This window comes from Patiria miniata, unplaced genomic scaffold (genome assembly GCF_015706575.1).
Source record: "Patiria miniata isolate m_02_andy unplaced genomic scaffold, ASM1570657v1 HiC_scaffold_7, whole genome shotgun sequence".
Lineage (NCBI taxonomy): Eukaryota > Metazoa > Echinodermata > Asteroidea > Valvatida > Asterinidae > Patiria > Patiria miniata.
Genome location: NW_024037074.1, coordinates 3802293 through 3825522, shown reverse-complemented (window position 1 = coordinate 3825522; position 23230 = coordinate 3802293). Strand labels below are relative to the sequence as shown.

Here is a 23230-nt window from a genome sequence, read left to right as displayed (position 1 = left end):
TTGCTTATAAGTAGGTATCAAAATTGGTCGCTATTTAACTCCACACTTGGCCAGTGTCGTCAACAAAAGGCAAATCGGAGACACTATCGAATTTGTCCGCCAGTATATGGGTTATTTAATTCGAGATTGTATGTGGAACGCCTCTTCTTTTGTTAGATATAGTTCTTGTGTTCCACGACTCGGTTAATAAGAGCAATGGTTGAGAATTTTCCAGAAGCGAATGAAATTACTCAGAGGCTCCTATTCAACTGTGAACCATGCTTTCTCTAGTATGGCGTATTCTAAGGCCTTGTTAGGTAAATTGACACACTATTATAAAATTAGGCCCATGGGCAGAGGGCGATTTTTTCCCATGACATTCCAATCCCTAATTAGTCAATTGCATGCATCACATGCCCTTTTTAGACAACAAAGTCCAGAATAAGTAAACTTTTATGTGTCGTAAGAAAATCCTTGCACATGTAGCTTATATTCTCTTTTGTTTTCTGATTTTGTAAGGAATTATTAATGTAATAATTAAGGAGCCAGGCCTCGTACACGCTTCGGCTCTCGATTGGAATCCACCATCTGCAACCCTGTGTTTTCCTCAAAAATGAGATGTCTTTCTATTTTCATTGTGGTGCTTGGAAGTAAACAAACAAACAAACAAAGATAAATGAGAGGAAACAACAGGGTCTCACTGGGATTTGGACTGCGAAGGGGATTAAAATGCCTTTCTTTCTTTGTAATAAAGCTCGTTTTTCAAAACCTTTCTGTTTTTATTAAGGCCTGTGTAACTAAATAAAAAGGCACGAATATCTACGAATATGCATCCTCGGGAGAGGGCGCCCTCGGGATCATGCCGGAACTGTATGGAAAAATGGCGTGCAGCCACTCAGACATTACGCGTATAACGCAGTGAACCATATCCCCCCCCCAAAAAAAAAAAAAAATCAGTCTTGTATCAAAAAGAAATTCAAATATAAAAAAGAGAACTCAGTTTAAATTGATAAAAAAAAACAATTTCAGATTCAGAATTAAATTTGCGGTCGACACGACTGTCGCTCTTAAATAAAAGCAATTTAATTGGTTTTCATTTCAATATCACGTCAGTTCAAAACTGGACCAATGCACATTTTGTAATTTAATTTAGGCTTCCAATAAAGAAATTTCTTTGAAACTATATAATGGCATTTTAAAAGTTTCAAATGGTGAAAACGGCGTGGCGTGACTTTATGGTTTATTCCGCAAGCGCATTGCTGTTTATGGGTAGGAGGGAGGGGAATGATTGACCTGACATCATGACGGATATGAAACTTGGGAGTCAAGGTGCGCAGAAACTTCTCCTGGTTCTTCTTCAGCTTGGAGAGCGTGTCCTTCCGATGTGGCCCATTGCCTGCGGGTCCCGATTTGAAATCGGGCATGACCGTTCGCGAACCGCGAGCGTTTTGCAGATACGTGTTTTTGCCCTGGACAGCTAGGGATGCAACCCTGCAAATAAATTCCCATAGACACTAGTGCTAAATGCCCATACTTCAACATTCTTTTAAAAATACTCAGAACTCTCACAAGTATTCAAGCTGCACAGAAAAATGATGATCAACATGTCATCTTTCGTTTTCTTTTCATTTTTTGGTGGGTTGACCATTGACTTTTCGAGATATTCTCACCCAAAGAAGACGACCCCTATTTTCCCCAAAAAGGAAAAGTAGCCATCTTGAAAAACGATCCCTCCACAACATGGCAAAATAGCGCCACTTTCGAGCCCAATAGCATCCAAATTGCTCAGCATTGGAAGCCCCAAGTCCGGGCCAGAGGTTCATTACCATATCTCTTCAATTCCCCCATTTTACGGCGCTCAGAACTCTCTAATATAGAATATTTTGAGGGTATTTTTTATTCATGAGCTCGGCGGATGGATTTAGGCCTATTTACCGGTGTGCACCCCTAGGGTCACTTGCTGAATGCAGTACAGTTGCTTACTGGTTACAAATGAACTTTGATAAGGGCACTACTTTGTTATTCTTCATTCCTTTTTTGTGAACTGACTTATAAGTAATTGGTGGAAGTAATCACAAGGCCTTTATCAGTTCATACGCGTCTACAATTTTATTTGGATGAAATATCAATTTTGATTTTATCATTAATATTAAGAGCCAGTGTGCAAGGACAGTTACTTAACTATGGCAAGGACGGCTAATGTGTTGAGAATGAACCGAACCACTTATAGCAATTCCTAACAATAACATAACGACAGGATACAAATTTCACTCTTGGCCAGTATTTCTGTTTGTATAATTTGCCCTGTGCTACTACAGATCCCCCAAATAATGCTAGCTGTATGTATACATCGCTAACAATATGTCATTTTTTAACGAAAGAGGGCGCTGTAACGATGTAATTGTTTTGGTACAAACATGACTCAGATCCAGGGATATTGACAAACATTTTCATGTGCATTATAACTCAAACATTGAATTTTTATAATCTGTAGTTTTTAGATAAAATCAAAGTTATTTTCGCTTCGATTAGGCCTAATGTGAAATTTATTGGCACTTTTTGCCAACTACGTGTTCGCAAACTATGGAAGGCCAACTTTGCAAAAATAAAGAATGGTTATTAATGTTTCCAAACATTATCATTAGATGTTAAAAATACAAAACAACCAACCAACGCTTACACAGACAATATAAATGCCTCTTTTTTATATAATGACGGTGCTGTTAAGCATTTTGTTTGGCCAAAAAATGATTGGGTGATGGTTGACCGAAGTGTTGGTCTTGATACCTAGACTTCTGCGTGACTTGTAACGGATAAATTCAGCATTATTCCCGCCTGTTCTTGGCGCAGACGATCTTGAGGAAATACTGCCGATAGAGGGGGTTGACAGCGGCGTAGCAGAACGGGTTCATAGTGCTGCTGGTACGAGCCAGAAACACGGCCGTCTGGAGCAGAACAAAAATGGGGATAAAATTGGGTGGGATTAACAAAGGTCTGCATTGTAAATTGATTTTATTCTACCTTATTTCGAAAATCTGACATGGCGTGGGAACTGTTGCTCCGACTATTGATAGAAAATAAGATCAGGGAGACGAGATTGTCTTCAGGCCCCTCGGCCAAGCCCACCCCTGGATTTAACGGTGTTTTCCAACGTCTGTCTGACTTGGTCGGTACTCGGGATTAAAACGAAGTAAGGGCCGGCTATAGCGCCCTCAAGAGACAGTTTTGTGTGGGATGTGAGTTAGCACGTGTCGGTAAAGGGATGTAGTGATGGGTCTTTTCGCATCTGTTCTTATTTCTTTTCACCAAAAAAAAAGAAGTAAGAGCAAAAGATTCATAATCCATGTACGAATGGTCATCAATTCCTAAGGTCCTAATAGTCACCGTTTAAAGAAAATGGGAAATCATACAAAGAGAACTTTAAGGAATTACAGTCTAAGACGTCCAGAGTGAGTAACGCCTTTTAAGACGTCGGAAATCAAGACGATCAAACTTCTGCAACAGTCCGTCTTGAACAAAGCACTCCCATTTCAAACGTCAAATGAAACCGAATCTTATCTATTATACGACTTACTCTATTTATAATGCTTGGTATGCACGTGGAGCAAAAGACATAGACGATAGCGATGATGGCCCAGGGTAGACCCGACACCATGATGGATATGAAGATTGGAGTCAAGGTACGCAGTGCCTTCTTCTCTTGATTCCTCTTGACCTTTGATCCTATCTGTTTGCGACTGCGGGGCCCATTTTCTCCACTTCCAGATTCAAAGTTGGGCGGTGCCGTTCGCAAACTGGGCGTATTTAGCGATTCTTGTTTCTGCCCGAAACTGTCGAGGGCGCTTATGTCGTTTCTATCATCAAGTTCGAAGCCCGGGTTGGCCCGAGCTGCCATTTCACGGATGTGTATCTCGACGTTTTCCATGACGACGTCACGTGACGTGGATGGGACTGCCTCACTCGCCGATTCGCGAATGGTCTTTCTGGAAACGGCATTTCGGGCTATTTGGTACACCTTTAAATACACAGTTATCATGAGCAGAAGCGGCAGCCAGGTTTGTACCCAGATCACGCCCACGGTGACGTAAATGTTACTGAAATAAAGAGGGTAGCACAAGTTCGGCAGACGCTTGAAAGCCCCGTCGTAGACAAATTCCCAGTAACTGTAAAATGGAGTCCACAGGACCACCGGTACTGCACAGGTCGCGGAAATAACCGACAGAGCGACCTTGGTCGAACGGTAAGATAGATGTTTGATAGGGTAGGCGACTGAAAAGTAGCGGTCAAGTGAGATGACCAAAGTGATCAAGTAGGTGATATGGTAAGCGTATGTGCCTACCAAATTATACACAAAACAGCCGGTGTCGCCTAAGGGCCAGTAGCCCAGCGACCAATTCAACCGCAGAAGAAGAGTGGGGAACTCGCCGAGAAAGTCGGCTATGGCCAGGCTCACGATGTAGATGTTGGCGTAGGTGTGCAGACGACGGGTCCGGGCGAAGGCGAGAACCACGGAGGCGTTACCAAGCAGAGTAACGAGAGTCACGCCGGTGGCTACGACACCGAAGACGATCTGTACAGGCAGGGGCCAGCCTGGTCTTGCAGGAGGATCGATGGGCGGCGTTGAAGCGATATTGGTGGTCGCATCCATAACAAAGACGCTGACGTGTTTACCTTGGCAGTAAATCTACTCGACGCTGGGCCTTCTCTTTATTAATGACCTGATGAAAATAATAAGGGTTTTCTTTCATAATTTTGAGTAAATCCGAAAATGAAAGATCAAAGCAAATGGAATCGGTAAAGTTTCTTTTAATATCACGAAATTACAAAAGGATATTACATACCTTACTTTAAATTTGGAGAATTTGCAAAAAGATTATATGTTTACATGTCATTTAGGTGATTGTCAAAATTGATAGCAAGATTTTATCAATTTTAAGTCTTTTACAGATTTTGTTTTGTCTGAGCGTTTAAAAGTCGAAGCGCAAAAATTATCTTGTCGCAACCGTTGCTTTTTAATACCAGAATTAATGTCCAGGGGCTGGCAACTATTTATACTACTCATTGAATTTGTTTTGTATTTCTGTGAAGATAGAAAGCAAGGCAAACTCAAAAGAAATATTGGGCTTACCTGCTTTGTCTGGAAACTGCAGAAGCTACCAATGGTGTGTATGATGTAAGTCTGTCGCAAGATAACGATTTATTCGCGGCGGTGCTTGCTTATATGTAGAGAAGTATGTTGCTTAACACCACGACATGACTCAATCGTAAACAACAGTCAAATTGGAAACAAAATCGAATTTTCCGACCCGTTTATGTGGTTACTTATTTGATTGTAGAGTCCATGTGAAACATCTCTTCTTTTGTGGTAAAATAGTAATTCGGTTGAAACGAGAAATTGTTGAGAATGTACAGCACGAATATTAATTTTACTTGGAGGCCCCTCTTTTGTTAACTTGGAGGTGTTTTGTGTCGGAGCTTTCCCGCCGTTGATCTGATGTGAATAATTCAATTGTTTGTCAGTTTTTTTAGGCCATGGCGTACAAGACTATAAACTCACACTATGAACACCGACACATACATGGACAGACAATCAAACAAAGTGTTCTGCAAAAAAAAACAATCAACGAGTTCCGATCACTGGGCGGCACGAAAAAAGTCGCCCGTGTAGGGTAAATAGATTAATCCACACCCGTAACAATTTCAAACAGAACTTGGACAAAAATAAGATGATTTTTTTTGGCAGACAAAGAATTTGCGGTCGGCATGACTGCCTTTCTGTTTATTTCATTGCTTTAATTTCTCTCCGTCGAGGGTGGGCCGATGCACAATTGTAAATTAAAAGGTAAATTCCAAAGTTTCCATTAAAAACATTCTTTGGAGCTAGATTCTCATAACGGTTGAAATGGTGAACTCTTATACTGTCGATGTGACATGACTTCGGTTTCTTCCCACTCAGTTTGTCTATTGGTGTTTATTGTATACATCGTGATACAATTTGTTTACAAATTGGATGTTGGGGTCACGTGATACCAACTTTCAACAAAATGTTTACTTCTGCACTGCATGTGTATCTCTTGAATGTGATTGGTATAAAAGTGGAGACATAAAGTGTTTGATGAGGGCAACACTGGGCTCCGTGCGCCAACAAAGAGGGCGCCCTTTTACCTAGCAACGACGCCCTACGGGCGGGATATTTCGCTAGTTGACGCGCACCGTTCCTTGTGTGTGACGCACGTACACCAGGGGATTCAGTTGTACTATGTACGCGCAGTGCTAGTGGTGGCTGCGCGTCGCGGCAAAATTGCAGTCAGGCAAGATGGCGTCGGTCGGGCACCCCCCAACTTTCTTTGCCGGTGAGGGGGTACTTGTGAACGGAGCGGATTACGTGCAAAAGATGCGTAAGTGTTGGGGTTGCCTGTCGCTTGACCGTTGTTATGACGTCACAGGTAACGTGGTCTATAAAATGAACATACTTCATGTAGTACATAGTATGGCCGTTCGCATCGGTTGGTGCGCGTCACGTGAAAGGGCGCATGTAGTTTCTTTGGTTTCGTTTACTGCCAGGTGTAGTGTATTGTCATCAGCGCAGTCAACGGAGTCACTTTTGTCAATGCAAACGCTCAGAAACTGTGTGACATATGTCAGTTACTTACTTCTCGTATCAGTTCATTCATTAACACAATTAAAAAGTCCACTGAAACGGATCTCAAGTAAAACAGTAAGCAACTGTGTACGACTACTTTTAAGTCTTAGTGTTTCAACTTTCAAATCTGTGATGAACCATTATGCGGTTACATTTTTAATGTACTTATCTTTCTTACTTAATAAACAACAAAAAAAAGTGCGTGAGTTCATCCTCGTATGAAAGAACAAGGTTATAGGTTTGCCCTTTCAAGAGGGCGTTTTGATGACAAATTCCAAGTGTCCGCGGAAACGCTAATTCCATAACCGGCGCCAAGGCTAAGTAGCTTAGCTGCCCGTGGTCTCGGGCCAACTGTGAAATATTAAAGAACTCGGTGAAAGACTTGCAAGTGTAGATTGAGCGTGCACAAATCAAACGGATCTCCTTCAACTACATCTGGAAAGAAAATCTATGAATTTATGTGAGGAAATAAGATACTGCAGCAGTAAAAATCGTCACTATTACGAACACCGTTACAACAAATATTTGGCTATAACGAACATTCCATTTGACTCCGAAATTGGAAATGTGATCACATTGCACAATCTCTATATAACGAACTACCACTATGACGAATATGGATCGGTAAAAGTTGATCCATTTTGTAGCATAACTAGATTTAAACCTTTCATTAGCAACACGCATTTATTATCATGATGGCTCTTTTTGTTTAAAGATGCTTGCTATTTGGACTTTTTTGTTTGAATTAACAAAATTGCTAAAAAAAAATTAAGTAGGATGCATAACGACTAACACGTGGAGGTGTAAGCTCATGAAGTAGCCACTAATACATTTTGAGAAAATAGACAAAACATATGCACAACTTTGTTTTATCCGGTTACTGGTTAATTGCTAATACACGTAAAAACAAATGTGTACCCGGGTGCACATCTTTAAACAATTAACTTAACGATACCATTTAAGCGGAATAATTGCACAGGGTAGTTGGTACCTTTCCTATCTTTGCCTATTGCGCTATTCTAAGCCTACGTGACGCAATTAGTGCTGCACAATTCACTGTGAATTCAAAAGTTGCGCGTAGGTTACACAGCATGCGTGTTCCAACTTTACTGTGCGTCAAGTTTGCTTGAAGATAAATTCGTTATCGCGCTCGCGCTCGTGGAACACGGACAATGTAGTGCGTCTGTGTCCCACATACCACTCAGCCTTCGGCCTCGTGGTATGTGGGACACAGACGCACTACATTATTCCGTGTTCCACTCACGCTCGCAAGATAACTAATATTATATCAATATGTCCATTACTAGGTAATTACCAATGTTAACTCTTTCGCTACGGCGAGCCGCTGACAGCGGCACATACAAATTGTACAGGTCGTACGGAGAGCCGCTGGCAGCGGCTCGGTTGCGTTGCTATAAATAAACAGGGTATCCCCATGACGTGGGCCATATCTACATAATTTATATCGCATAACCTCTGACCCTAGTTTGAGCCGCTGCCAGCGGCTTTCCGTCTGGCCGGGGTGCGCTTTTGGTTATTGTGAGCAGTTTTTTTACGGAGATACATTCAAAGATGGCGGCGCCCACATCGACGCTCGGCGGAATTTTCAGCTTTTAATATACAATTCTTTTAAAACTCAAAATAATATGCAATATTTTCTTTGAGCGATCTTTCAATACGTGTAAAATCTGATTACATATACAAATTGAGTAGGTACCCTACACGACACGTACACTATCAATTATTTTAATGATACCAACGTTACAACTTCAACTGTGCATTGTAGGCCTCCGTAAAGAAATGAATCCGTACAGGTATGGTTTTTGTTCGACAGCTGCAGATCTCAAGCACAATAAGATTCGTTACTGTAACTATGGGTTTCTCTTAGCACAGACGATCTTGAGGAAAGCCCGCCGATAGAGGGGGTTGGCGATGGCGTAACAGAATGGATTTATGGCGCCGAAGGTGCGAGTCAAAAACACTGCACTCTGAAAGTCAAGAATACGAAAGGAAATGTCTTGGAAAAGGCAACAACAGCTTGAACTGTATTATGTTGTGTGGCTAGAGGACTGTTGTATGCGTGGAACCGTGGAACGAACAAAAAGCCCGGGTGATAGAGTACAAGTATAACATGGTTTGAGGGTGGATAGTCGATAAATTATGAGCTCCCCGATGCATTGGAAGTTGACAAACTAGTTCCCGTGGCAAAGCCGAAGGAACTATTTTGTTCACTCAGTAGTACACGACAGTGGCATATTAAGGTTTTGGTAAAAATTGGTAACTTTTTGCTGAATTCAGTTACAGCTTCCAAGGCTTTCTTACTTTAGTCGTGCACATTTTTCGTTAAGGACAAATCGGATTTCTTTGACATTCTGTGAAAATTTAAGTACCATACGTACCTGATTGACAATGCTGGGTAAGCATGTAGGGCAGATGACAAAGACAATGGAGATGATCGCCCAAGGTAGACCCGACAACAACATTGAGATGAAGATGGGCGTCAGGGTGCGAAGTGCCTTGTTCCCTTTCAACTTGTTCCTGGATGAAACTGTCTTGATCTCGGCCAAGGTGTCCCCGCGTCCCGACTTCGAATGGGGTATGCCCATTCGCGAACTGGCTCGTCTCTGCGGCTCATCGATCTCCTCCCCACGGTCGTCGCCTTTGTCGGTGCCGAGGTCCTCCAGCGAAAAGGCCAAGTTGGCTCTGCCCGCTGCCTTGCTGATTGCGATGCCTACGTCCAGAGTGGTCACCTCGGTCGCCTTGGACGTGCTAGCCTCAGTGGCCGATTCGCGAGCGGGCCCCGATTTTCTACTGGCGCTGGCGAATCTGGCGATGCGGTAGACCCGCCCGTACACAATGGCCGTCAGTAAAATCGGCGCCCAAGTTTGGACGCAGATGACGGCCACTGTGACGTGCGCGTTGCTGATGTACACCGGGACGCAGAAACTGGGGGCCACTACAAAGACTCCATCATAGGCGAATTCCCAGTAGAAAAAGAACGGCAGCCAAAGGCACACTGGTATAAAGAATGCCAGGAAGATCGCAGTCAGGGCAACTTTGGTTTTGCGGTAACTCAGATGCTTGATTGGGTAAGCAATGGAGATGTACCGGTCAACAGCAATGATGAGGGTGATTAGGTAACTGGTGTGAAAGGTGCTGGCGCCAACGATCAGGAACAGGTACAAGCAGAGGGTGTGACCGAAAGGCCAGTAACCCAGCGACCAGTACGCAGCGTGGAGTGGGGTGACCAGTGTGCCTACCAGGAGGTCGGCCGAGGCTTGGCCGACGACGTACAGGTTGGCATAGGTGTGCAGGCGGCGGGTCCTTGCGAAGGTGTACAACACCGTGAGGTTGCCGAGTAGGACCACAAGCAGGACGGCTCCGGCTACCACGCCGAAGACGGTTTGCACGGGGAGGGGCCAGCCAAGAATCCAAGGAGGTGCAAAAGCGACTGCCGTGGTCGTCTCCTCCATACCAATGTCCAACAGGAATCAAATGAAAAATACTTCAGCAATCTTTCTTCTGAAGAAACTTAGTTCATGCTGTTAGTTTGAGACTTTCCTTCTTCTTTTTTCGAAATGCTTTCAAAGGCACATGGATTGTCTTCCGGGCTGCAGCTGACAAAAAAAAGATGTTTGTGGAAATTAAAACTAAAGATGTGAAATCGAATCAGGCCTACTTTAACAGAAGCTCCTTTTTGACAGCAAGAGCATATCCAGGTTATTGGATAATTTTGCGTAGATATATTCCAAGAATATTTTTTTTTATTGTTTAATCGTCTTTCTTTTAAAGAAAACACCTTTAAAAATCCAGGTTTAAAATGCAACCAGCTTTAGTTCAAATGTTCTAATTAAATGGGAAATCTCAAAATTATCGTTAAATATCGAAAAGGAAAACTTACTATCTAAACGTCGACTATCTACCTCTGCTTCAGATTTGATGACACTAAGCCCAGCGAGCGTGATCGAGGTACCGTCAATAAAATGATTGAACAGCCACCGGTTTTGCGTTTTTATAACGCGGGAGTATAAGCTACTTACCGCGGGGATGAAGAAAGATTGATTTTTCGTCCTGTTTGACCTTCTCTGTGGTCAAACACTGTTGAAATTACAAAAACCAACTCGCACAATAAACACGGACGTGACTCGATATATTGCCTTGCCCTTTCTCTTTGTTTCTTGGCAAGAACGCTGTCGCAAATGGACGGGCTCACCTCGGATTCCTTGGTGATTCGGTTTTATCACATCTCAATCTTCGAGACTTAATTTCTGCCTCAGTGGGTTCGTTCAAGGTTTACTAATAAATCCCTTTCGGGCGATGTTTTGACGAGTGGACGCCTACGTGCGCTCTACATTTGTAGCGTGAACGTGACAGCTTCAAATCAAATAATATTAATTTGACTTTAAAAGTGTCGTGCAGAGTGCAGACGCAAACATCGATTTTAATGTATACAAACGAGAGGGGTGGTTTGTCAAGCTGAACCCGAAAGTTGTATACAGTCATGTACTCAGTGGCTCGGTCAGTCAGTGACCCTTCACATTCAGCAAAAAAAGCAAGCCTTCACAGTTCAAAAACAGGATAATTTGCTTTTCATGCATTTTGTTCGTTTGCAATAAAAAAAAAAACACCGCTAAAAATCCAATACAAGTATGTTCACAACCTAACCTGTTAGAAGTTTCCGCTCAGTGGATATTATACTTTATCGAGAAAACAGTGAGGACCCACGCCCAAGCAACCTTTTGCACGATTTCGTCCGTATAACTCTTTAATTCCAAAAATCAGTCACTTGACATCGTTTGAAATCACCGACATTTCTTGATATCTTCTCGGTGACAGCGAGTCAGACGGAATATTTTCACAATCGGTCTGGGTATTGACCACGTGCAGTAAAATATTCACTGATATTCAACAATGCATGAATTATCGGATACAGACCTTCCTTTGTGACTACGCGAAAACACTGCCAACACAATGTTCAGAATAGGCCTCTAATTGCTATCAAGACAATGGCAACAATGGGCCTCTTAACAATGAAGGAAATAAAAGGAACAACATAACAGGATATGAATGAGATGGAATTACATTTATTAAAATTGAATCTAAATTACAGATAAGGTTCACATTTTCACTGTCCTGCTGCTCGACCGTCCACCTGTTAATACCGATCAGTGCAATGCATGGTTGAAGCGAAGAACACGGATGGTCTGCAGAGCTGTTGCAGACAGGAGGACACGGGCACAACTACGCATTGCTCTGAATGGCAGACAGGTGGAAGGTCGAGCAGCAGGACAGTGACAATGTGAACCTTATCTGCAAGGGCGTCAATCGCATCTCAAAAGTGGGGGGGGGGGGGGACATACCTTGATCAGCACTAATGCAAGCGCGAAGCCCTAACGGCGTGGGGTCCGGGGCCCGCTTAAGGGCCCGAAAAAAATTGGATTCTAGACGCTCTGTGGTGCGATCTGAGGCAATTTCTGACTACTTAAACCAATTTTGTGAGAAAAAGATAATCTTTTAACATTATTTTCGAGTTTGGAATAAATGAATCAGCTATTCTGAGCTATAGAATCATTATGTTGGCCACGGCTACAATTTCTATTTGGAGACGAAAAAGTGGGCCCCCCCCCCCCCACCCACCCACCGTCCCACACCGATTGACGCCCATGCTTATCTGTAATTCAGTTTCAAGTTCTGTTACTCCTAGCTTTTATTTCCTCCATTGGCCATTGTTGCTATAACCCTGGTAGCGTTTCCCGTGTTTATTGGAGACAAGAAACAATCCAAAGGGACATTTGTTTTTTACTCACCCTGTATAGTGTCGAGCGGCCCTAACATTCTATGCAATACGCTCCACCTTTCAAAACTATCAACCCTCCCTCCAGGGATAATTATATCCCGGTGAAGAGTGTAGGCCAATATATAGCCCTTGAGATCGATACGCAGTATACATTACGTCTAGTACCCTGAAACCATTCAATTAAACGGATACGTAATCTCCAAATCTGATATCCCCCGCGTGGCAAAGTAGTGTGATATCGTTTAATTTAGTAGGGTTGAAACTTGGTACGTCCATCGCCTGAGTTATCGGCCAAAAATCTGTTTAGCGAATCCCCTTGCGTTTTCTAATCGTATTTTCTTGGGCCTATCTGCATTATTTTGGCAATAACGAGGAGATTTAGTACGGCTTATGATAAACATGAGTACGTATTTATTTCGCCGTCCCTTGAACAAAGCGAATCGAAACATTCTTTTTGCAGGTTTTTTTTTGGCGGGGGTGGGGGTTATATCAAAGAAGACATGCTATTCAGTACTTCAGAAAGGTATAGCGTGCTTAAAATTGACCCAATTTATAGCTAGGTGTTTCCAGAAAATTTGTGGGGAGTGTGGCCTAGTGTTATAGGGTTCGTGACTCATGATCAGAGGGTCAGGGGTTCGAATCCAGCTGCTGGTCATATATGCTGCGTCCTTGGGCAAGCCATTTCACCCCCACTTGCCTCTCTCCACCCAGGAGTACAAAATGTGTATCGGCATTAGCTGGGGAGTAACCTGCGGTGGGCTGGCATCCCATCTAGGGGGAATAGAAATATTCTCAGTGGTTTCATGCTACTGAAACCGGAGATAAACGCCGGCCTGATGGGCCACATTGGCTCGTGACAGACTTGACTTTACTACTATTACTTCCAGCAAATTTGACAGAAAGGATCCAAATTGTATTGTGTGACAAGGCTCCGCCGAGTATTCACTGATTTTAGTGGAATTGTAAACAACTATAGGATTTTCAACCAGCATGGTATATACACGTAAGGTGAATGGCCGAAGGAGTAGCCAGCAGCAGTGTTTAAGGTCACTGCTTTAGAATCCTCATCGAGTGGCCATCTTTTCATTAGGCAGATAACTGGCTTTCACAACGGGAGGCTTTTGATACGCTTGGTGGCAGCAAACACATAAGTCCTTTTCCACTTTGAACTTGCGGACGTTTTGAACATGTCGCAAATGGTTCAGAAGCGAAGTCCAGGCAAGTTTGGGGTCTGAGGGGGCACAGGAGTAGTTGTCTGAAAACTTAAAGTGGCCCGATATTTCTTTTGATCTTATTCGTTATAATGTTCAAAAAAGAGGTGGGAAAACAGGGGGCGGACCCAGGAATTTTCGCAGGGGGGAGGGGTTCATCAGCAAAAAAATCTGAAAATGTACACAGGTTTTTTTCTCCGGACACTTGGCCTCCGTAAAATCAAAAAATGTGGGGGGGGGGGGGGGGGGGCTGGTTTCGCATTATTTTTTTATGAATTTGTATGATATTTTTTTTTGACAGAGCTGGGGGGCCCACCCCAACCCCCTGATCCGCTTCTGGAAAAGCGGTTTTTAATTGTCAGTACATTATTAATCGTTCGTATTATTGTTATTATTTCGGAAATTTTTCCACTTTATCTTGCATGTCATGTAACCTGTCTAATCAAATCCGTATTCATTTTGCACAGTTTTGAATGATGACGTCATCAAACCCGACGTAACGTGTGAATAAGATGTATAATGAAATCTATCAATCCCAAAAGAATGCATTAATTTTGTACAAATTAATCAATAGTTCAAAGTTAAATTTCAGGGTTTTTGTATTTGATAAACCTTCGTACAATGAACTGGAAAATTAAATAGTTTCGCTCCCCATCCCCCTGTATTTGTCTTAAAGAGAGAAAAAACCCAAATAATATCTAGTTCATTGTACATGTAGCCGTTATCAACTTATACCACCTGTCAAAAAAGTCCTACTTTTGATTAAACACTGTCATTTACCAATAGAATTAAAAATTCATGTTAACAAGGCATGACACATTTTTGGCAGCGAGTTTCATCAGCTTTGTGCAAGAGGGTGAGATTTAAACGCCATACGAAAAAATACTCAATTTCAGAATGTCGATACAGCACTGGAGACGGTGGGGAATGCGCGTATTGCGACTGAAAACTTCCGAATGAATGGAGGATCACCCCCCTGATGTCACTGCACACCTCCTCGTTCGAGTCATTTGTAATTATTATTAAAAGTGGGTCAAAAAATACGGTGCGGGGTTCGGGGCCCGCTTAAGGGCCCCGATTTTTTTTTTTTTTTTTTTTTTATTCTAGATGCTCTGTGGTGCGGTCTGAGGCAATTTCTGACCTCTTTAACCCTAAAAGGGCCGGGCTATTTGATCATCTCTCAGCCGGTGGGGGGGGGGAATTCCGCCCCCCCCCCCCCCCCAAAAAAAGATCTCGGCCATCGAGTGACGAACAATTTTGAAACTCGGTACATGCATAGAACAACTTATCATAAACTTACACAAGAAATTTCATGACTATAGGTTTTGGAATTATGGCTAATTAATTATTCTGTGCATCAATGGTAATTCTGATCTGTGTAGACTACGTGTATGGGGAAATTCAGTTTTCATGGCGCCTAGCGCCGTAATGTTTTTGGTATCAAACAGATGCGCAAGGCTCGAGGCCAAAAAGTCAGAACAGCTGGAGTCGCGAAATAAATGTTTTTTAAGGCTATCGCGGAAAATTGAGGGGGGGGGCGGATTCCGCACCCGGCCCCTTTAGGGTTAACCAATGTTTTTTCTTGAGAAGATGGTGGTGTACTCATCGCCTGCCTTTATTGCGACGTCGCATAAAAAAAACAAATTGGGTTCGGGTGGGGTTTTTTTGGGGGGGGGGGGTATGGCCCCCTGCTCCCCCCCCCCCTCCTCCCTTGGTAGTACTAGTGTGATCGACCTCTTTTCTTTCTATCCCAACAATGCCTATTGGCGCTCGTCCATGAAAATGGGTTGATCAAATTTTCTCAGAACAAGGGAGTGGAATAGGCCGTGACATAATGACGTCAGGTTTTGTTTACTTTGCTTTCTTATGGGAGCTTGGTGGCTCTCGTCCCCATCTGGCTCCCATAGGAAAGCACACACGTCATGCAAGCACAGAGTGACATCGGAATATGCGTTAGGGGCTATTGAAGGACCCGTTCATATGTGATATTCTGTTCTACGTATAGCTTGATCAAATGACCGTTCGTGAATTCAAACCCCACGTTCAGTCAATTACAGGACAAGACATTGCAAGTATTATTGTTACTCATGCGAAATATTTATTACTACTTTACATAGGCCTATGACTTGTACGGCATTAATTGAATTCGTCGAAAAACTTCAAAATTTTAAAATCAGAAGGTAACATTTCACACCACCAAAATATATTTACTGTGCAATTCTGAATATGATACACACAAATAAAATCAACTTGAAATAAACCAAAACAACAACGGTTAACCCTGGATATATATTTTTAATAGACAAAAAAAAGGAAATTATGCTTTACAACAATATGCTTTCCTTGCTTTTAAGGTAAAGGGAGTTATCACTGTCAGCAAACTGCAATCAATATAAACACTTTTTCCAATGGACTTCAGTTTACATTGCGTGAGAAACAATTTTGAGTTAGCTTAGGACTCAGTTAATAAGTGATCAGAAATGTTATCATTGACTTGGGTTTTTTTCAGTAAGTAATCAGTTTCTGTGATAATTTTAGCAAAACGTGGGTAAACCTTATTTTGACTTGAGAATGATAAAAGCAATTCAAAATATTGTCTTTTTGCGGATAAAATTTTCAAATGCCTTTTGAATCGCACAATCTGAAAATGTATGGCTATAAATTTCAATCTGATATAATTGTTGAAGTAAATTAAAATGTTTTTAGGCCAAAGAAAGAGAACATTCACATAAATAACATTTATCAACAAATAAAATCTATTCTACTACCATTAGTTAATATTTACAAAGCGAATAATTACTTTTTTTTTTTACTTTTCCTTAATATTACGGATTACAGAATGGTAAACGTGTAAATACACATTTTTGATTACTTTCATAGTATTTTAACTACATGTAATATCGAGTGTTTTACAGGGCAATATCTTAAACATGTTGGTGTGATTCAAACTAATTTGTTTGTTTTCCTTGTTTTTGGTCAAGTGTTGATTTCTTCAGTTAAATTTTGAGTATTGTATTCTGACAAGGTTTTTGCCTTGATATAATTTCAGGATTTGTTTCATGTAAAATTATTCCAAATATAGTAATTTATTCATAAGGATTGTGACTAAATGCAAATGTGGAATTTGCTGTCAGTTTTCTCGTACTTTTGTATCTCAGCTTTTCAATTAAGTTGATTATGTAAGAATACCTCTAATCTGAAATAAAAGTAATGCCTTAAATAGAACAAAACAAATTTCAAGCCCACGCACAAACCTATCCAACTTTAATTTAATACATATCATTGACACTATAAACGAAAATCTGGATCCACAGGTTGTCAGTGCAGGGTTCAATGATGTAAATGTAGTTGATAATGCTTTGGAGAGAGATTGCCGTTAGCTTTAAAATTTTGTGTTTATGTTCCTTATGGCTACTGTGGTACTTTCAAACCTTTCAAAGTACATGTAGATCTGATCTGCATCTACCTGTGTGGCTTTTAAAACTATGCGTATTATTGAAAACATTTGACAAGCATGCCGTATTGTCGCATCCATGTATGTGCACCTGCTATTTCCAAAATGAGCTTTTGACTTCTTCAAGTCCAAGGACAATTTCACGTGTTCTTCTCACCAAACTACCCCAAATCTGCCAACCCTAATTTTGGTGAACTTTATGCAACCCTGACGCATTTACCTCTATCAAGTGTCAATGAAGTACCGTTCGGTAACTGCACAGTGTTAGCTTTTGGCAAATTTGGGACTGTTTTAGAAAAATTAGCTCAGGAGTTACATGTAGGGTTTAGTTCTGTATGTATTTCGTTTTATTCATTACTTAATTTTTTTTTTTTGCTTATGCCAGTTTTGTTTTGCTGTAGTGTTGGTTTGTACATGTATACTCCGGAGATTTACCTAGGCTCCGTACACACTCTCGTCACTGTAGGCGATGTACAGGAAGAAGTCCTCCTCATGGTGATCCTGTCAAACAAACACAAACCAACGTTACTTTTGTTTCATGGTGTATCATGCAAAGCAATATTCTTCCGAAGCAGAAACCCAAACGCATATTGTATGGGAGCCATACGCCAACGAGAGAGGGCACCCTTTTACCAAGCAACGACGTCCCATGGGCAGGACATTTAGCTGGTTGACGCGCACCGTTCCTTGTGTGTGACGCACGTACACCAGGGGATTTGTACTATGTACACGCAGTGGTACGGCCGCGCGTCGCGGCAAAATTGCAGTCAGGCAAGATGGCATCGGTCAGTCACCCACAACTGTGCTTTCTCTGCCGGTGAGGGGGTACTTGTGAACGGAGTGGATATGTTAAACTCAAGGGGTAAAATGGCACCAGTAGTCCTTCGTGAAGCAATCAGTGGAGTCTGCCAGCTGCTGAAGCATGTAAGTTTCAATGTATTAAGTTGAACAGGGACCAATGGGTGAAAGGCCCAAACAATTGACCCTAACCCACTAGTAGTTCCCCAGGACTACCCTGCTAAATCCAACAGAGTCTGACGATTACTCATATGAATTTCCTGCTCAATCCAACACAGTCTCACACAATCCAACTTGCCAAGCTGTTGGGTACCTGAACATATGAAATGACTGGCACGCTCAATCCAACAGAATCCAACCGTGCCTTAGTTATCTGTTTCCTGCTGGATCCAACAGAGTCCAACTTGGCGTTATTGACCTGTACCAAACGCAATCCGACTCTGAATGTTTTCCGTTACCTGCTGAATCCAACAGATTTTCAACAGGACTAGATACAAGGGGTTTACTGCCCAATCCAACAAGACCCAGTGGGTATGTAAAATGTTGATTGAGCACTTGAGTGCTTCATTAAGGGCACGTTTGGTCTAGTGGTAGAGCACAGGATTCATGATCGTGAGGTTGTGGGTTCAACCTCGGCGTGGCCATGCATGTTGTGCCCTTGAGTAAGACGCTTTACCTAGTTACTCCTGTCAACCCAGGTGTTAAATGGGTACCGGCATTATTCAATGCTGGGAAGGTAACAGACTCGCTGTGGAGGAGGTGTGGCGATCCCCCCACAGCAGCATATGACTCTGGTCCAATCGCTAATGAAAGAGAGATGGGCACTCCGTTCCTGCGAACACAGGTTCGTCCCCTTTACTTTCAATTTCTATGAATCTGTGTAGTCTTTAGATATGGGTTTTTCTTGTCCAAAGAATTTACCAAATGTCAATTATTAACACATTCAGGCCTTGTATTCCTCAGAGAATATGAATTAAATGAAAAGGTACACACATGTACACGTAGACATACCTGGTACAGCTGGCCCATTGTGGCACTGGTTGGGGGGATTACGTTATTTACAAAGAAGAAGAGGGCATCCTCGGGGCGAAGCTGAATCCGTTTCCGGATCAGGAAGTAGAACTGCCCAACTGAAGAAAAATTTACAATTACAAACGTTAAAAACTGTCACTTGATTAAAAGACAACTTTGCACAGAATGAATGTTTGCATAGGAAACTGAAAAAAATTAACATTACAAACGTTAAAAACTGTCACTTGATTAAAAGAAAACTTTGCACAGAATGAATGTATGCACAGGAGGGTTAAGGCCTAAGGCCAAAACAAATGAAAAATCCGGTTTCTGGTATGGAGCTTGCCCAAAAAGTGGTGCGGCGATGCAAATTTTTTTTTTACAGTTTTTTATTCAAAGTCGTCTGATGACTGCAAATGGTGTCCGACTAAACTTAGTGCAAATAGGCCACATGAAGCTTATTCTTGATCGTAACCCGATCTAAAAACATGTTAAAATTGTGCAGCAGCAGGATTCCAGTCAAACCAGTGAGTTTGGCGGATTTGAGACATCATCTTTCATCTTTCGCGCGCGCATACCAGAAACCAGAGACTTTTTTTTTGGCCTAATGTGTGTAAAGAAATTTTACTCTCAAATCAATAATGTAAATAGAGAAATTTGACGTTCAATTCACAACGTTATGCATGTACCCTTGTAACCCCATAAGAGTGTCTCAAATACAGTGGTACTTCCTCTGTATTTAGAGCCCCCCAAAAATGCACGGTAAATTTTCAGAAAAGTTGTGCTTGCTGAATTTGAAATCTAGAATGTTTTTCCGCTTGATATTCACTCTGCAAGCTACTTACCCAGTAAATAACCAGGGAAAATCAAAAGGTCAAAGGTGCATGACCCATGACCTTGAGAAATATTCTCTCCCATTGTCCACTGAAAATTACAGCGGATAAGTAGAGGTCTAGGGGTAGGCAATTCAAGTTTTCCTGGTTATTAACCAAGTAAGTAGCTTGCATACCAAATATCAAGTGGTAAAATACTGTCTAGGTTTTAAACTTCAGGAAACACAACTTTTCAGGAAAGTTAACACGTATCGATCACTGTTTGGCTCTATATGTGGAGGTATCCAGACTGGCATCTTGAGTGCTGAAAAACATGCAAAACTAAATCAGGCCAACTTTACTCACAATTTAGCCAGCAAAATGCTCCAAAATTTCACCAACCACGTTTAAAGGCTCAATTCAACTTGTAAAGGAGACTTTTCCTCAATATTTTGCACATGAGAGAGAAGGCAAGTGATTTCACAATGGGGCTATAAAGACTAGACTGGTACATGTCCAACCATGGTCCAACTATTTGAGAAGACCGACCTCTTCATTCGTTGTCATTAGTCTAGTGGCTGACTATGGAGAAATGTGTAGAAATAGAGACTAGTACCTGAAATCCTAGTTATTTCTTTTGGTACAGTTCACTGATGCAGTACTGAAGAGTTGTTGGACTGGTTCTTTCAGGTGCCAGTCTATTTTCTTGTATTGCATGTTTTCAGTTCCTTAACCCTAACAGAACTCAACCCATCAAATCCCAACGGCATGTTTTGTTGGAATCTGAAAGGATGGGTACAGTACCCCTAAACTGACAGTCTTTTACATTGGGTTGGCACGCCTCCAGAATCTAAGACAGAAATATGTGTGTACAGGTGTTGGAATTTGCCAGGATGTGTATGGTTTCTAGTAAATCATGCTAGGGAGTAAGGGTTAAGTTTTGGACCCTCAGACACGTATTGAGAGTTCCAAATTTTTGGACTAGGAGCAATCCAGTATTTAAGACATACTTCAGGGGCTGGTTCCCTCTCAGAGTAAACAGGTCCAGAGTAACACGGGAGGGTCATGATTCATGAGGTACATCAAACAAACCTGTTAAATCTGAGGGTACCAGGTATTTCTTCTTGTCAAGGTCACCGATGCGTGCTTTGGCAGCCTTCTCTACGATCACCTGAAAACACAAAATTAGTCAATACGTGTTTAATAGGCCTACCAACTCTCTGTAGACTACACAAAAAGCTAAAAATTTACTCAAAAATTAGTCTTTGTTCAAGACCTTCGCTACAGCAAAGAAATCAGGAGTGAATAGAAAACTGATAATTATTTTTTTGATATAATTGTAAAAATAATGTGGGATCCAAAGTGGACATATCTTCAGCATTAATTTAAACAGTGTTAGAGTTACTATATTAACTGAAAGCTAACTGCATCGCGCGCGCTCGGTAACGGAATCGCAATCGGGATATGGGGACCATCGAATGTACGCTGGGCATGAAGAAGAAATCGCGTCGTTCAAACATTAACACAAGTCGGAAATTTAACGTGTTCAAGATCGCGAGGGGAGCTCTCAGAATTGAACGGGAAATTTCACTTTTCTTCCGGATCGTCATGATCGTAAGTAAACTTAAGTACAACCATCTTAATCATCGATGTCTACTTGTACCTTAAGTGGCATATCTAGTAATTTGGAGGCCGTTTTGAGGGTAAAATCTGATGTTTTTTGTTGGAAAATGTTGATTTTTGGGACAGTGACAGGATGATGTTGTCCAGCTCGCACTATTAGCTTGGACCTTACTATCACCAGACCATGTCCGAATGTTAAAAAGGCGATAAGTTTGGTCCAAGTTACTCGGACTAGTGGAAGTGTGGCCTTTATTTATGGAGGTAGTCCAGTAAATTGGCCACATTTATGGGACTAACAGTTGAGATGTCATCTTAAATTTAACTGTTCAACATGTTCAAGGAAATATTCAGAACAACCATGGAAATTGGAACAACCAATTCAAAGTGCTCATATTACTAGGTTTGCAATAAAATTAAGGACCCAATAAATTTATCCTTTTAAAAATGGAGAAAATTTTACTGTCAGTTTTGCATAAACAGAAAAACCACATTCACACAAAAAACCAACACCATTTTCATCAACAACGAACGTGTACACATACATGACATACATAGGCCTAGTTCGGTATGCATTGGCATGATTGGCATTGCGTAGTTTCGCCAAATGCATGATGATGAAATGCAGTGCATTTTCAAGACAACTTACGGGCACTCTGTCCGGGTATTTTCTCCTTATTTTCTCTCCTTCTTGTCTTCTCTTTTCAAAGGGATGCTCCTCCTTATATACCCACTTCATTGTCATTGGTTTCGGTCTTTGGAAAGCACGGAAAACAGCAGAAATCTCGACGACAATTCTTCGGCCTCTCTGATCGGAAAGTACACAGTTTGCTATATGACCTAACCACTATGTTTTTATTCGGTAGGCGTACCTAAAAATAGGTCCGTTCAGTTAATAAAATAAATAAATGAAGCCTTAAAACGTGTCTATTTAGTACGATTCGATCTTCCTTATTTGTACGTTAGGTTGTATATATACAAATATGAAGGCTGCACGAAATAATTGATTTGGATGAATAAAATGGAGTATCGACACGCGAACGGATTTTATGCTGACGAGTCACAAGATGTTGCCATTGATTATGACGACATAGACTGGTACCCAATTATAACCAGCCATATCTGTACTTGGCGACTCGCAGTAGGAGCTGGATACCATTCGGCCCTTGAGGAAATTCCCTCTGAATTTCAACAGCGATAAAAATAAACATGATGTAATGTTTATAAACTAACAGTACGTCATCAACCGGGGAGGGGCTAGCGATCGAGCGCGTGAGTATTTGTTGGCAAGCCTGAATTGGAGTGATTTGTTTTTAAACAAAAGCTGAAGATTTCAGTGTTCATGGATGACTCTTGTTGTCGATTTCCTTATCGCTCAGGAAATTTCCACCTGGATTGACTTTTTTTTCCTTAAAATTCCCGGAAACTACTTCAATCTTTTTTTATCGGTCACCCCACAACATCGATTTCGCAATCATGGTGTTGGATATGCGTGCTATGGTTGCATCATTAATTGCAAGAAAGATTATTGATATTCATTCAATAAAGCCAATAAAAAAATGTGGCAGGTAAATTGTGTGGTACAGTATATCCCCAATGATACGTTTGACCGTCAAGCTGGACCAAAGGGCGAACTCAAACAATATTGAGCGCCGTTTCCCGCAAAGGCCATTTTCCACCACCAAATCTGCCGGACTGAATTCCCATCATGGCTTGTTAAATGGGCTAAATTAAAGGTCGCTCGATCTGGACTAGTGTTGCATCGGGTCTGCTGGTTTAACAAGCCCGAAACCGTTGACCAAATCCGAACCGAATTTGACTAGAATCGAAGCCGACCCGATTTGTGGCATAAATCTGTGCCGGCGAGTTGGGGTGGGGGTGGGGATGACCAAAATCCAAAAATTG

At 41.7% G+C, this 23230-nt stretch overlaps 3 protein-coding genes across 3 annotated transcripts; all 3 read right to left on the bottom strand.

The window, feature by feature from the left end:
• Window positions 1–2804: 2804 nt before the first annotated feature.
• Window positions 2805–4627, bottom strand: LOC119718857 (muscarinic acetylcholine receptor M2-like). The gene is made up of 2 exons (XM_038188276.1): window positions 3554–4627; window positions 2805–2924 (listed from the first exon to the last, which is right to left on the bottom strand). The coding sequence occupies exons 1-2, from the start codon at window positions 4625–4627 to the stop codon at window positions 2805–2807; spliced, it is 1194 nt and encodes a 397-aa protein (XP_038044204.1).
• Window positions 4628–8445: 3818 nt separating this feature from the next.
• LOC119744484 (muscarinic acetylcholine receptor M5-like) lies at window positions 8446–10233 on the bottom strand. Its single transcript, XM_038220420.1, has 2 exons — window positions 9022–10233; window positions 8446–8610 (listed from the first exon to the last, which is right to left on the bottom strand). The coding sequence occupies exons 1-2, from the start codon at window positions 10093–10095 to the stop codon at window positions 8494–8496; spliced, it is 1191 nt and encodes a 396-aa protein (XP_038076348.1). The 5' UTR covers window positions 10096–10233; the 3' UTR covers window positions 8446–8493.
• A 5470-nt stretch (window positions 10234–15703) lies between these two features.
• On the bottom strand, window positions 15704–22327 carry LOC119745791 (gamma-aminobutyric acid receptor-associated protein). The gene is made up of 4 exons (XM_038222394.1): window positions 21975–22327; window positions 20798–20876; window positions 18894–19012; window positions 15704–17585 (listed from the first exon to the last, which is right to left on the bottom strand). The coding sequence occupies exons 1-4, from the start codon at window positions 22068–22070 to the stop codon at window positions 17520–17522; spliced, it is 360 nt and encodes a 119-aa protein (XP_038078322.1). The 5' UTR covers window positions 22071–22327; the 3' UTR covers window positions 15704–17519.
• Window positions 22328–23230: the final 903 nt, after the last annotated feature.

Coding starts and splice junctions, on each gene's coding strand:
- LOC119745791 (XM_038222394.1), bottom strand. CDS start 22,070: ATGACAATGAAGTGGGTATATAAGGAGGAGCATCCCTTTGAAAAGAGA. Junction 19,013..20,797: donor GGTACCCTCAGATTTAACAG/GTTTGTTTGATG, acceptor ATTTTTCTTCAG/TTGGGCAGTTCTACTTCCTG. Junction 17,586..18,893: donor CAATGGGCCAGCTGTACCAG/GTATGTCTACGT, acceptor TTTGTTTGACAG/GATCACCATGAGGAGGACTT.
- LOC119718857 (XM_038188276.1), bottom strand. CDS start 4,627: ATGGATGCGACCACCAATATCGCTTCAACGCCGCCCATCGATCCTCCT. Junction 2,925..3,553: donor TACCAAGCATTATAAATAGA/GTAAGTCGTATA, acceptor GTTCTGCTCCAG/ACGGCCGTGTTTCTGGCTCG.
- LOC119744484 (XM_038220420.1), bottom strand. CDS start 10,095: ATGGAGGAGACGACCACGGCAGTCGCTTTTGCACCTCCTTGGATTCTT. Junction 8,611..9,021: donor TACCCAGCATTGTCAATCAG/GTACGTATGGTA, acceptor CTTGACTTTCAG/AGTGCAGTGTTTTTGACTCG.